The sequence below is a fragment of the Anopheles bellator genome, chromosome 2, assembly GCF_943735745.2.
Source record: "Anopheles bellator chromosome 2, idAnoBellAS_SP24_06.2, whole genome shotgun sequence".
Classification (NCBI taxonomy): Eukaryota; Metazoa; Arthropoda; class Insecta; order Diptera; family Culicidae; genus Anopheles; species Anopheles bellator.
Window position 1 is genome coordinate 38,183,635 of NC_071286.1, and position 12,909 is coordinate 38,196,543.

Consider the following 12,909-nt stretch of genomic DNA (forward strand, 5'->3'; position numbering starts at 1 on the left):
TTTTCTCTCTTTGTAGCTTACTATTACTATTTGTTCACTTAAGCAAAAACTTCTACACACAGTTCTCGTTTGTAAGTGATACAAAAGCACATTAGAAGTGCAGTGTAACACTTCTAAACTGTACGATGGATAACTCTTGAAAACTTTTGTACACGATTTGAGGTTCAATGCGTTTTTGTTATTTGTTCGTTTCACTATTAATGTACCTTCTAATGTGATTAGATAAGAGTGTGTACTAGTTTTGTGATGGAATACTATAATTTATCTATAATTCATTGCATTACTACGTTGAGTTAAATTTATGAGTGTAAACAGCACGACCTGGTTTTTTTCCGCGTCGCTTAATTTACTTCACTTTATATTGCTGCTTAAATGTTTCATCGAAAGTAAACAAGTAAAAAAAATGTCAAACGAATATTGAGACGAATCCCCCTTTAATATTATGCTTACTAATCTTTTGTTGACAATTGAAAGAATCATTAAAAAAGTATTCTCTCTGAAAAAGATTAACAGTGTTGTGTTCTACGTAATCGATATCGAAGAATCTAAGAGGTATACCAAACATTGAGTTGTACAAAAATAAAAAAATTGAAATGAAACTGTTTTAACACAATCGAAAATCCATTTTATGTCGATCTAGAAGCGAAACGTGTGCTACTACAGCAATATGCATATTTTAACCTTAATCTAGATTAAATTGCCTAGTTCATTGATTAGTGTAACGTTCCTGCACGAGGTAGAGCACATGTCTAGTTCAGATAATATTAAATGGAGATATAATTGCAAACTTCTAGTAATTCTGCGATGTCTTTGTTGTTACTGAACACACATCAGCGAAACAAATTGATTAAACGACAAAATGACAAAACATAATTCGTGTAATAGTTTATCAAGTTAACATACTCGTTTTGCTAGCACGTTTACACCAAACTACCTCCAGTGGGTCGGGACAGTTAGATTTGTACGTGTTTCCATCAGATGATCTGAGTTGTATTAGTAATTGTGTAATCTTTGCCACTGAGATGCTGTATCCAGTGACTGTAGTGTGCACGAATGCATGCACTACGATCGATTCTTTTTTATTCATTTAGTTAAAACTTTTCATAAACGTAAAACTAACAAAATCGATGATAATTTATTTTATAAACTGTCACTTGGATGACCCAAAGGAGGTAGGAGTAAACACGTATAATGCAATTATAATCATTAATATATAATTACATTTAAGTAGAAGTACCACAAGCTGTCAAAGTGTTTAAATTAAACACCTCACCGTAATGTCCACAACTAATGGTAAGCATAGTTAGGTTGGATTAGTGGGATTGAATGCTCCCCTACATGCACATGATTGCGGTGACAATTGTTGCATCAGACCAAATTGTTCATTCGTTCACTCCGAGATGGTTGTAGTTTTATTTGTCTTTTGCATTTCCATCCACACACCAACAAGGATATGTTTCAATAAACAATTCCCAATACACACCACGACTCACGGCGTTTGAACGGATCGTGAGAGCCTACCTCTTTAGTAGAGCGGTTCTACTTAGAGCCTAGTCCTTGTTAAACAACCAAGACTTGTTTGTGTCTGCTTAGAATCAGTAGTACATTCTAAGCGTTATATACATGTTAACACCAACCAAAGTACAAAAACATGGAAAATCGGGAAACTTAAATTTTAATACCCATTTCTCCTTCTGGTTAAATAAATGAACAACACCTGAAGATATTTATCTCTGTGATGGTAAGATTTTGTGCAATTTTGAGAAAGTCCAATTGTTCATGCTCGGAAAAATTGATGTTGATTGGTTAAAAAATATTGGAAAATGGGACCGTTTTTGGAGACAACGTTCATACGCTTCGATCCTTTCGATTATCGGCATTATTCATTGGAACACTAGAAATTCAAAGACAATTCGTGCATTGCAATACATTCATTTTTCAATCTTTTCGTTTTGAGGGACAGTTTATTTCACAGACTGACCACATTCGCACAGTATGCACACTATTATTATTACAACTACAAAAATACTAGGCGCTAAATGCTTGATAACATTAGGGAACACGAATTTGCATTTTCGCTTATTGATACCATTGTAAAGTAAAACTTCACGTGGAAAACTAAAGTGTGGGTTTATGTATCCGTTTCATTAACAAACGCTGAGAACATCAGAAGTATCATATAAAACACAAAAATATGTAAAACGATACACAGAAATGGCAGATATTTGGTATGCTTTAGTGAAAAGAAAAAGCATTTCTATAAAATGAAATTGAACGGTGAGGGAGCATACGCGCAAACTGCTCCGATAACGAACATTGCTCCAAAACCATGGTAAATGTTTTGTAATTTGATTATGTTTCTCTTTAACTGCTTTATGGAATAACAAATGCTGACAAGGCTCTGAACAAAAATTAGCCAACATTCTATGTTTGAAACAGAAGACCCAAATCGTTGAATAAAAACCTTTTTTCAAATTATCTTATCGTTTCCGTTTTACGATGTTAAGCGTTTGACATTTTTCCGAGCATTTAGTGTTGGTCAATTTGACACCGTCGTACGGCGGAGTGATCGCCGATCGACAAACGTTTGGCGGTGCGAAATTGACCCAAATTTTGATTTACAGTCCAATTAGATTTTTTTTATTTTTCTCCAGCTTGTAGTACACCACATTAAATCCTGCTTCATGACGTTGACGTAATATCGTCAGTTCGTATAGAGTTCTGTATAAATATTCCAATATCTGTATACTCGTGAACCCAATGAATCCTTCTTTCTGTCGAAAGATACACGCAAACCCATTCGCGAGTTTGTGTTTTTCCCAACAAAAAAACGAAACTTTGAAGTTTTTGAAACTCGTTTTCTAAAATGCATACAAAAAGGAACTTCGCCCAACGTAATATGCCATCGCGCTGAAGAACTAGCCCTGTCAGATCAATCAGTGGTCCCTCCTCCTCACAAGCAACACCATTATCTTCCACAATCGGAACAATAATGCTTACGAAATGGCCATTTGCTGTGCAATTTTTGCTCCCTCTCTTGATCACAATTAGCTTTATATCATTTTATGCCTCGGACACGTACTCCGTTCTTTAGACGAGCGAAGGGTCGTTCGTCTCTAGAATACACGATAAAATTGATATTTTTTTTTCTTTTTACGATCTTGTTTTAACATATTTCATCAGGCGAAATATGGTCGCACATTTACAAAAGAGTCGTAAAACAACACAAAACATAATCCGGAATTCGACAAATTCAAAAGAGTCACCCATTACACTTATACACACACGTAAGAATGTCGGACAAATATCTCAAACATTCGCTTTTCACGCACCAACAACTTAGTAAAAGCATACGTCTGAGCCATCGCATTCACACTGGTTCACACATGCAAAAAACGAGGTTTAGTTATGCTCTTCCGATGGTCGGACACTCTAAGAAGCGTCAATACCGAGGAACGCATAGCAGCCACCTTCACGCATTCATAAATATTGCTTTCTAATCGTTCACTGAATCGTACACTATGTACAAGTAAAAATGCACCGTATTAAATTCAAATAATCGTGATCGCAAAAACATGCCACACCTTCTTACATGCCTTATTCCTGTATAGTGTTCTGTCCCACACACACACACCTTAAGGGATACTTTAGTTTTCCTTATCTATCATTCCTTAACAGTTACCATGTATCGTGTTTCTCAACTACACACGGAAGCGCGGTTGGGAAACAATAACCTGATATTCCTGTTTGTTACAAGGCATTTCTGCCTGTGGTTGTTACCGCAGCGTGACGATTATTTCCATTTGCTTTCGCTCGCATGTATACATGTGGAGAGGACATTCTTATAGTATTTACATTTCTGGGCAGTATTATCCTGACATCATTCCTTAATTACACTCCTTTGTTAACCCTCTTTTATCGTTGATTGTGCGCATTTGTCGAAACGCAATTCCTAACCCCGTAGTTAAGACAAAATCAAACAGCCTTGCCCCGTCGGGACATGAGCGGTAGATGAGCTTAGATCCGCGCCATGACCACGACACGGCGACGACTGTCAGACAGCGATGTCCCTGAGGTTACGAAACACATGTAAACTAAACACAATTAATCAATTGTTTTGGTTTGTATTGACTTATGTAAAAACAGAAGAGTGAAGCGCTTTTGAAAAGTGCCCCCGTTATGATGAAAGGTATTTTTCGCCACCGGCACCCGCCATCATTTCGTCTTATACTATATTCCAATAGTAGAATATGGGTACATCGCGGTGGTAGATGTCACTTAGTGTAGTGTTACAAGATACACCAACAAACCAAGAGATTTGCTAATGCATTTACATAACCGTTTGCGTGTTTTGGTCTGCGCTTCTGAGCCACAGAGTAATAGTTTCATATATTATACACACAAAGTTCCTTTCGAGTTCATTTCAATTCAATTAATATAACATTCAAAATGCAAACGATTTAATTGTTGTACGGATAAACGACAGCAGCAGGTAAACTGCGCTGTAAAAGTATCTACGTCTAAGAAAAGCATCAAATGTGGACACAAATGTTCTAAATAAAAATGTAAATAATTTGCAATTAACAACAGAAATATGCTTCCCGGGAAGATCAATCAGAAAAAACAAAAAAACACAAACAAACGATCAAAATAAAATTGATTTAAGATACATTACTGGGAACGGAAAGAAAAGACCTCTAGAAACGAAACAAAAAATAAAACTAAATAACAATCCGCTAGTTGTGTTGATTTTCCTCGTATGATATACATTCGTGTCCGCATTGATCGCACGTTGCCAATACGGCACGAAAAAGAGACAACAGTTAAACAAGAAATGAAAAGTCCTATCGAGAAAAACAATTCTTCTAGTTAAATACATTAAGATAACTCATGATCTCGTCCGAAAACAGTGCCGTAGACGGTGAGGTGTTTGAGGAAAGAAGTCCCATATTATCGCTGGGACCGACCCTACCAACATTGCTCACACCAGCTACTGCTTCGGCAGACGTAACATTGTCAGAAGAACTCATCATACCACCACCCCCCATTCCTCCCATACGCAGTGACTTCAAGACACTGCCATTCTCTGCTCCGCTCATCACACCTCCGGTTGCACCGATCGGTGGTGCGTTCGACCAGAGTGTGCTTAGCTTTGATGTCGCAGCAGCATTCATGGTATCGCCGCCGCTACCGGTTGAACCGTGGCTCACAGTTTGAATCGCGTGGGACATAATATTGCTGCCCCAGGCAGCAGCACCGCCACTACTTGCGCTAGGACCGTGGGCCTCGTCGTGTGCCGTAAATGTTGTGTCGGAAGTTGAAAGCTCTGGCGTGACCCATATGGATCCTAGTAGCGAGGCTGGACACTGCTGTTGGGGACCGAAAAGGTCCAATTTGCTATCCCAAATGTTCGTACCAGTGTTGTTACCAGTAGGGATTGAGGTAGTTTTGGATAGGACTGTGGATGTGTTAGAATTCAATGCTGATAGTTGTTGTTGCGTTGCTAAGGACGCAATAGGAGATGTTGCAGCAGCAACGGTTGCCGCAGGTGTTGTCCAGGGAGAGTACAATTCCTTGCTTACGCTACTATACAATGCATTCGAGGTAGGGGATGTAACGGCTGCGACGGGCAGAGCTGGAGACGATTTGATAGCGATGGACGAACTCACCAGAGCTGAGGTTTCCGGTAACGGTGGCGAAAACGGTGCTGGGCCCCAGAGCGATTTGTTGCCCCAGATGGTGGTGGCGGTGGGTATGCCAAGGACTGAAGCAGTTGGAATTCCACCAACCTTAGGCACTGCTCCGGTCGTAGGGGAAGTCTTTCCGTGTATGTTGTTGTTGCTGTTCAAGCCTATGCAGTGTTGTTGTTTGCTATTGCTGGTGGCAGAGGCCAGGCCGCTGCCGACGTTGGAATCTCCATAGTGGGAAGTCGAAATACCGGAATCGGTGCTCGCGCTACTAATGCTGCTAATGGCGCTGCTGTTGCTGAGATGCCGCAACTCCTGGATGAAGGAGTTCATTGCAACAGAATCGGCGGCAGCCTTATCAGCGGCAACTGCGGTGGTGATCTTCCACACAGAGCACGAAGCAGTCGATCCGTTGAACGGTGACTGCGGCTCCTGGCGACCGCTGGTGGCGTCGGTCGACCCAGTGAAGCTGCTAGTCACACTCGACTTGGGAGATTCCAACGTGGCCTCATGTTATGGCCAGTGCTGGAATAACTGCATTGGCTGCTTGGTGTAGCAGTAGGCCAGTGGCTTGACGAAGTGCGTGTCCTGAGCGGAACAGTACGGGCACGGTACGTTGAGACTGTACTCACTGTAGTAGTTCAGCCGCTGATGGGGATGCATTAGAAGCTTGAAGCAATTGTTGCACTGTAACGGTAGCGAACAAAGAACGTACATCGAAATTAGGACAAACTGCAAACTCCTGCTGGTGGCTTCGATGAGGCTGTCTCATATCTTACCTTCAATCGCTCGGTGCAGCACGGCATTGCCGCAAAAATGTCATACGAATACATAGTACCAAGCACTAACGATGAACCGTCCCACTTTTGAGCGCAAAATCTGAAACACACAAAGGGAAAATAATGTAGAGCTAATATCCTCCACTCTGCTAGCCACGACCAGTTTTCCGTGTCCAACAGATGGTACTAAATTTGCTGTACATGCACACAATCGAACAGCTAACTGCGAAGCGAATCAAATAAAAAATACCATTCCACAAAAACATTTCGTGTGACACACAACGAGCAAGAAGAGGCACAAAACTCATGAATATTCGGGTTAATTGACCATTCAGAACAAGAATTTCCATGAAATTAAAACGCCGATAACCCATCATTGGTCTCCTTTCCATGTTCAGGAGGAGGTTTCTTTTGTTGCTACTTCGCCCACCATTAGGAACCGATTTCAGTCGATCACGTTTCACGCGCATCGTGCCATTATATCATCATGGCCGTCAGCTTTCTAATTCGTCCAGTCAGCTCCTAATCGCATTTGGATACGGCAAATATTTACCTGCATCGTACAGCACGATTTGGCTCGACGCCATCCAGACACGCCATGCAAACGGACGTCAGATAATGGACACGATTCTCGTACTTCACCTGTGCAGACAAGAAAGAAAACCAACACATTTATATTATTGCTGTCTCCGGGCGGCGAGAAAAAGTACCGAAACGAGAACTTCTTTCTTTCGCTTGGCGTAATCCATTTGCATAACTTTCCGGCGAACCATGAACCACTGTGATAGAGCCCGTCGTCTTTTGCATAATACTACATCACACGGCTTCTTGTTGACCTGCCACTAAAATTAATGTCGCGTGGGCGCACTTAATCGTTTAATAATTCCTACCAGGTACCAGGGTGCACCATAAATTCAACCAAAGCGTACGATTATCCCTCGGACCGATTGATGCAGGGTATAACCATAAGGTCTTTGTTCTTCCACTTTTCTTGATTTTTTCGCCCTACATCTAGTTTTTACTAAACTTGGAAAAGGAGAAACCGTTAATAGAGGGCCATATTAGCATTATATGGTTCTTCTGAAGGACCCACAAATATTTTTTCGGAGTACTCGTTTGTCTGCTAGGGGGAATTAGCATGTAATTCGTAATGGATATAAACCCATTGTCCGGGCGACATACACTCTTGCCCATAAGGGGACTCTTTTCTCTGTCAAGTTCTACGAAAATAGCACCAAATGCAGGTCATTGGTGCCATTGACATTTCTTGTCTGGTTGAAAAAAAGGCAGTTATGCAAACAGGACACCATACACTGGAGTAGCGGAATAGAACATTCCCGCTAATGAAGCTCTTCTCATAAATCCTGCGGAGTGAATGATGATGGAGTGGATTGTATGCTAGAGAGAGGACGGCCACCACCACACTTACTTCAATGCATCCTTTGGCATGCTGCTTCGGACTTAGGAAGAATGTTCCGTCGACTAGCGGATAGCGGTCAAAGACTAGCATCGGTTCCTCGCACAGGATACACGCTACGCGACTCTTGTGTTGGGCGGCCAGCGACGACAGGATGAAGAGACGGGTTTCATCGTTTCCGTGGTTGCCCTCGTCTTCGATCTGGGAAAAAATAAAATAGAAACCATTGAAGTTAGTTGCGATTCAAGACGTTACTTTAAAATTTTCCAACATATAGTCAATTTCTTCTCCCATTGCACCGTTGGCGTCGTTAATATGTTTTGCGAAACGAGTAAAAGTTAAGGGTAAAAAAATCTCACAAGGTCGTTCCCGGATGTGCGCGTGCGAAAACTTTTCTACTTTGGAAGACCACTCCACTCCAAACGTTGGGCTACTCCCTCCAACGTATCGAAAAGGTATCGATCATTGGAAACGCGGAAAAGGTCAAACACTTGCCCCCCAAGACTTCACAAGTTTTCGCGTTCTTCACACAAACGCCTTTTCCGCGGGGGGCGTTATGCTTGTGTCATTCTCCTCGGACTCCTGGCCTTTTAAGTGCTTAAGATTGGAGTGCACAGTGCAGAGCACGCCCTAGGAACAAAAATGTATTCGACGAAGCAGGACAAATGGAGAAAAAAAATTGCTAGTTGATGACGACCGCTTTTGCCAAGCAACGCCCGACGGACGATGGCGGTGTGCTCGATGGTGAAGTCATTTTTCATTAATACCTTCAAAGTGTCGTGGTGCACCATTCATTCTGAGAACGTAGCCTTCTCTCGATAGGAAGGAATCAACAAACAACTTATACAAAAAGTAAAGCCAAGTGGGAGAGCTTTGCTGGAGAAGTTTCTTCGTCTGAGAGGTTTAACGGCCATCCCGCGTGCACGAGAGCAGAAGATGTTCCCCGGAAGTTCCGCGCGCCAAGGGGGGGAAATAATGTTGTGGACGAAAAACTATTCGAACGGAAATTGAAATATCTCATTAAAATGCGTTTCCTGCGGAGCGGAGCGACGCTAAAAGCTGCTTTTCGTACAATGCCTCCCCGCGAGCCGTCAATCGAAGCGCGCGCGACCGGGTTCGATGGCTGCTCGAGATGTCGATGATACGGTGGTTGTGATGGACGTATCCAGGTCCGTGGGGGGATTTTCAAGGAGCTGCTCGCTCTGCTGCTGTTGGGAGGAGACACGGTCTCCAGGGGCCACCAAAACACGGAAAAAGCTCCTGTGTATAGAAAAGTCGCCTCGTGATGATGGACACACACTCTGTGCGGCCACCGTCGTCACGCCAAGGAAAAGGTCACGAGTGCGGTGGGCCACAATGAGCTCGCCAGTCAAGTAAAATATTGTGACCCAGAAAAATCCGCACCTCAAGGGGTTCGGCGCCACCAGCGCGCGGGACTTGTAAACACGCCGGTGGTCGTCCTTCGGGTGTCTTTGTGCACATTTTTGCCAGGCGCCTGGCCTGGCAAGGGCTGGGTCTGGCGGGCTGGCATTTTGTCTGGCGGTGAGATTGTCACGATAAACCGTCATTAGGGGCGTCGTTGGAACGTCACGACGTAGCCGGCGCCCAACACGACTGTAGCACGTCAAACGAAGCCAAACCTCCGGATGGTTATCAATAAGTTCATAAATATCGAAATATTTCACTTGTCTGGCGCTGCTGTTCTACGCCATGGCGCATAGCATAAAACAGTGGAAGGGCAGAAGAAAATCATAAGCACTAAGCACCAAATAAAGATGTAGGGTTTTGGATTCGAAAGTTTTGCGCTACGGTTGCCTTTAATTGATGTTTACATTTAACTGCCATCACTCGAGCGTTTGGGTAAGTAAATGACGTAAAGCACGAACAGGATCACGGATATTAACCGATTTTGATGACTCTCAACTTTGAGAAATAGAACATAACCAACAGAATATTTCACAAAACAGTCGTTCCCAGATTTACATTGCGCTAAAAATAATTCTTCGGCTCTCTCTTTAACTTGTTCTGTGGGGAATTACTTTCCCAATTTACGTTCAACATTGTTTTCCGCGTAATGAGAAAATAACTATCGAAAGTGCCAGCAGCAGCTGGAACAAAGTGGCCACCCTACCGAACGGTGCACGTTCCGACACCTTTTTCTAGCAAACCGGAAGTGGCACGCGGATGGTGGTCCTAGACGATGTGGACGCCAATGGTTTCAAATTTCTTAAAGAATACCACCCACCAGGTGGATGACGAAGGACACTACCGGTCGGCAACGACGACGCGGTGGACGTTACTAGTTTTTATGCGTCTGGAATTTGTTGTCCCTTACCACGACCCTGTCTTCTCTATTTCTCTGCTGGGCAAGATGCTTTAACACATTCGAAACACAATGGCGACATAGCGCAGCAGGACAGCCCAAACGGAGAGAGAGCGCGTCTAGGAAACCGTCGGTGAGCTCAACAACTGCAAGTGTTGCAGCAGCCAAATTGAAACCGAGCGGACACACAACACACAAGAAGGTGATGCAGCGTGTTCAGCAGGACATGCCAGCCCAACTCGCATCCGGAAGGTCCTTGCGCTCCTTTTCTTTGCTGTCGTTGGTTTCGGACTTTTTCTTCTTTTATAAACATTTTGCGACACCAATAATGCGCCGGTCATATTCGACAAGAAGACACCATAACTCTAGGGGTCGCCACGGGGTCGCGGTGCTGGTGGTGTGCTCTTCTCTGCTGCACCGACCGCTCAGAGAGAGATTGTGGAATTGCTTTTGATACAGTAATAAAATTAAATTAATATCTTCCTCGGACGACGTTTCGTTACTGAGTGGTATTCGGCAGACTCCTATATTCTGCTGAACGAAATTAGAAAAATACTGGAACACAAAGAAGTACCCCGAAGTGTTTCTTCTCATTGTCGTCGCATTCGAGGTAGAAATTTAATTCCTGTCGAAGAATCCGATCGAAAAAAGCTTACTCTAGAAGGATTGGCCAAAACTAAACCCCTGTAACACTTCAATGATCTGTACAAAAGATCATTGAATTTCCTATTGTCGTTGAGTGCAATAGTAGATCCACCCTAGTGTCCCACACAGTTAACCACTCACGGGGGTGACGCTCAGGTTTAACCTCGACTCGACAACACACAGAGGAGTGAGCTGAGGCAAAATCTTACAGCATAAAAGCTTGCCAGAATTATGCTGTGCTATGCAACGACCACCGTTGATGCAGGGGTTTAGTTTTCCGCTTCGAAAAGGCATTTCCAAAATCTTCCAATTTCACAAAAACCACTGTCAAAAAATGAACTGAACTCCATTCGTTTCGGTCGTGTTTCGGAGATGGTGGTGGTCGTGGTGCGCATCACAAAACGGTTGGTTAATTTTAGTCTCCCGAAAAGCTCAGAATTAAACGATTCCTGACTCTGATTACGGATCGTGGCGAGCTGGTGCAGCAGCAGAAATGCAAAAATGCCAAACACACATACAGATTAGGGCACTCTAGTTATGCGGGTGCTATCCTTTCTGTTCATTTCCCGGGCAGGTAAGTATACACAACCTCCTGAAGCACAATGCGCGCACTACTGCCGGGCGTTGCGCTCTGCTGGTGTGGTGTACCCTCCACCATCGGGAAACCTTAAAAAGCAACAGAGGCACAAGGGTGCTTTCCTCAGGTCGTGGCCCTCCCCCGTGTCGCGGCAAGAAGAGGGTACTTGATTCGTCTGTTCATTTCCAAATTCCAACCCCACCGGATGGGAAATATTTGCGAGCTTCACAAGGCGTAGTCGTCGTCGCCGGAATCGTTGGGTTGCGGCGTTTCACGAAGAGCTGGAATTGCAATGGAGACACGTACGGGAAGGTGTTTATGGTGGACGACGGACGACGACTGCGAACCTTCCGAGGTCGCTGAGATGAGGAGAAAGGGCGCAACGAGAGCAGGGCAAGGATAAATATTATTTTAAATTCTCGTCGAGCGCATTAAGCACCTGATCTTTTGCTTTTCGCTTTACGATTGGGGCACCAAACGGTGGTCGTCGTAGCACCGCGATACTGCCCTCCATCCCCCTCCCGTATCTTGGCCACAGCTGGTGCACCATCGACCGTGATCCTTCGTCCTTCCGTTCCCTGAGAGTGTGTGCTGACGGCGCGCAAGCACCGTTGTGTTGCGAATTTTCTCTTCTCTACGCTAGGACTTATTAGGGTTGCTCGGTTTGCTGCTGCTGCTACCGACCGGGGGCGGAAAGTGAGCAATAAGAAAAAGGACATCTTTTTCTCCATACACAGCGCGTGCCCCGTACAACGAGGAACCCAAGAAAAGACGGAAGGTGTAAATGCCGTAGCAGCCATTTAAATATTTTAAACTCATTCTATGCATTTTTAACGAGACCCTTTAAAGGCGCATAAGGAGAGGGCATGGTGCGCAGCGCGACGAGCTGGTCGTTGTCTTTCCCTCGCCCCGCATGGTTGGGTAGCGGAGAAATGCACCAAAAGCGCTTTTCTCGGGTGTATATGTTTATCGGATTTTTCGGGGCAAAGGAACCGATAAAATCGCTTAACCTTTTTGCGGCGCGCTCCTTTATTACCGCCAAGGCTCCACCGAAGAACGAAGACGGTGGGTAGTGTTGGACTAGCTACGCCACTTCGGGGCGCTTCGGGTTTTCCTTAACAAAAGTACAAAAACGACGCATCGTCGGATGCTTATTTTGCAACCCGAAAAGAGAGAGTTCAGTGCCGCATTCAATGACCGTAGCCTCCTCCGCAAGGACCTCCCGGTTACAGTTGGAGAGCTGTCCTTGGTGGAATAATACTTTGGCTGGTGTTATCTATCGAGCAATAAGTCATTCTGATACATTAGCGAATAATCAAAGCCGGGCATTATAACTGAGCTCCTACTCGGCCGTATTCGTAGATCATCAGTCTGCCCTTGTGGTTCATCGGTTTCTATACGGAAGACGTTAGTAAATTGGTGTTTACTATAGCTCTGTACGTTTGAAGTGATTTAAAATAGTACATAAATTAATAAATGGC

General features: G+C 43.9%; 2 protein-coding genes across 2 annotated transcripts in view; both read right to left on the bottom strand.

The window, feature by feature from the left end:
• Positions 1-4,865: 4,865 nt before the first annotated feature.
• On the bottom strand, positions 4,866-6,020 carry LOC131207499 (uncharacterized). The gene has a single exon (XM_058200114.1). It carries the CDS (start codon positions 6,018-6,020, stop codon positions 4,866-4,868), a length of 1,155 nt encoding a protein of 384 aa, XP_058056097.1.
• Positions 6,021-6,200: 180 nt separating this feature from the next.
• LOC131207500 (headcase protein) overlaps positions 6,201-12,909 on the bottom strand; it is a 103,519-nt gene continuing 96,810 nt past the window's right edge. Inside the window, exons 4-7 of the mRNA XM_058200116.1 lie at positions 7,896-8,084; positions 7,020-7,108; positions 6,467-6,566; positions 6,201-6,374 (exon numbers count right to left, since the gene is read on the bottom strand). Coding sequence (XP_058056099.1) covers positions 6,201-6,374; positions 6,467-6,566; positions 7,020-7,108; positions 7,896-8,084 — 552 coding nt within the window. The remainder of the gene's footprint in view (positions 6,375-6,466; positions 6,567-7,019; positions 7,109-7,895; positions 8,085-12,909) is intronic.

Excerpts from the sequence above, each read along its gene's own strand:
- LOC131207499 (XM_058200114.1), bottom strand. The coding sequence starts at position 6,020 with ATGAACTCCTTCATCCAGGAGTTGCGGCATCTCAGCAACAGCAGCGCC.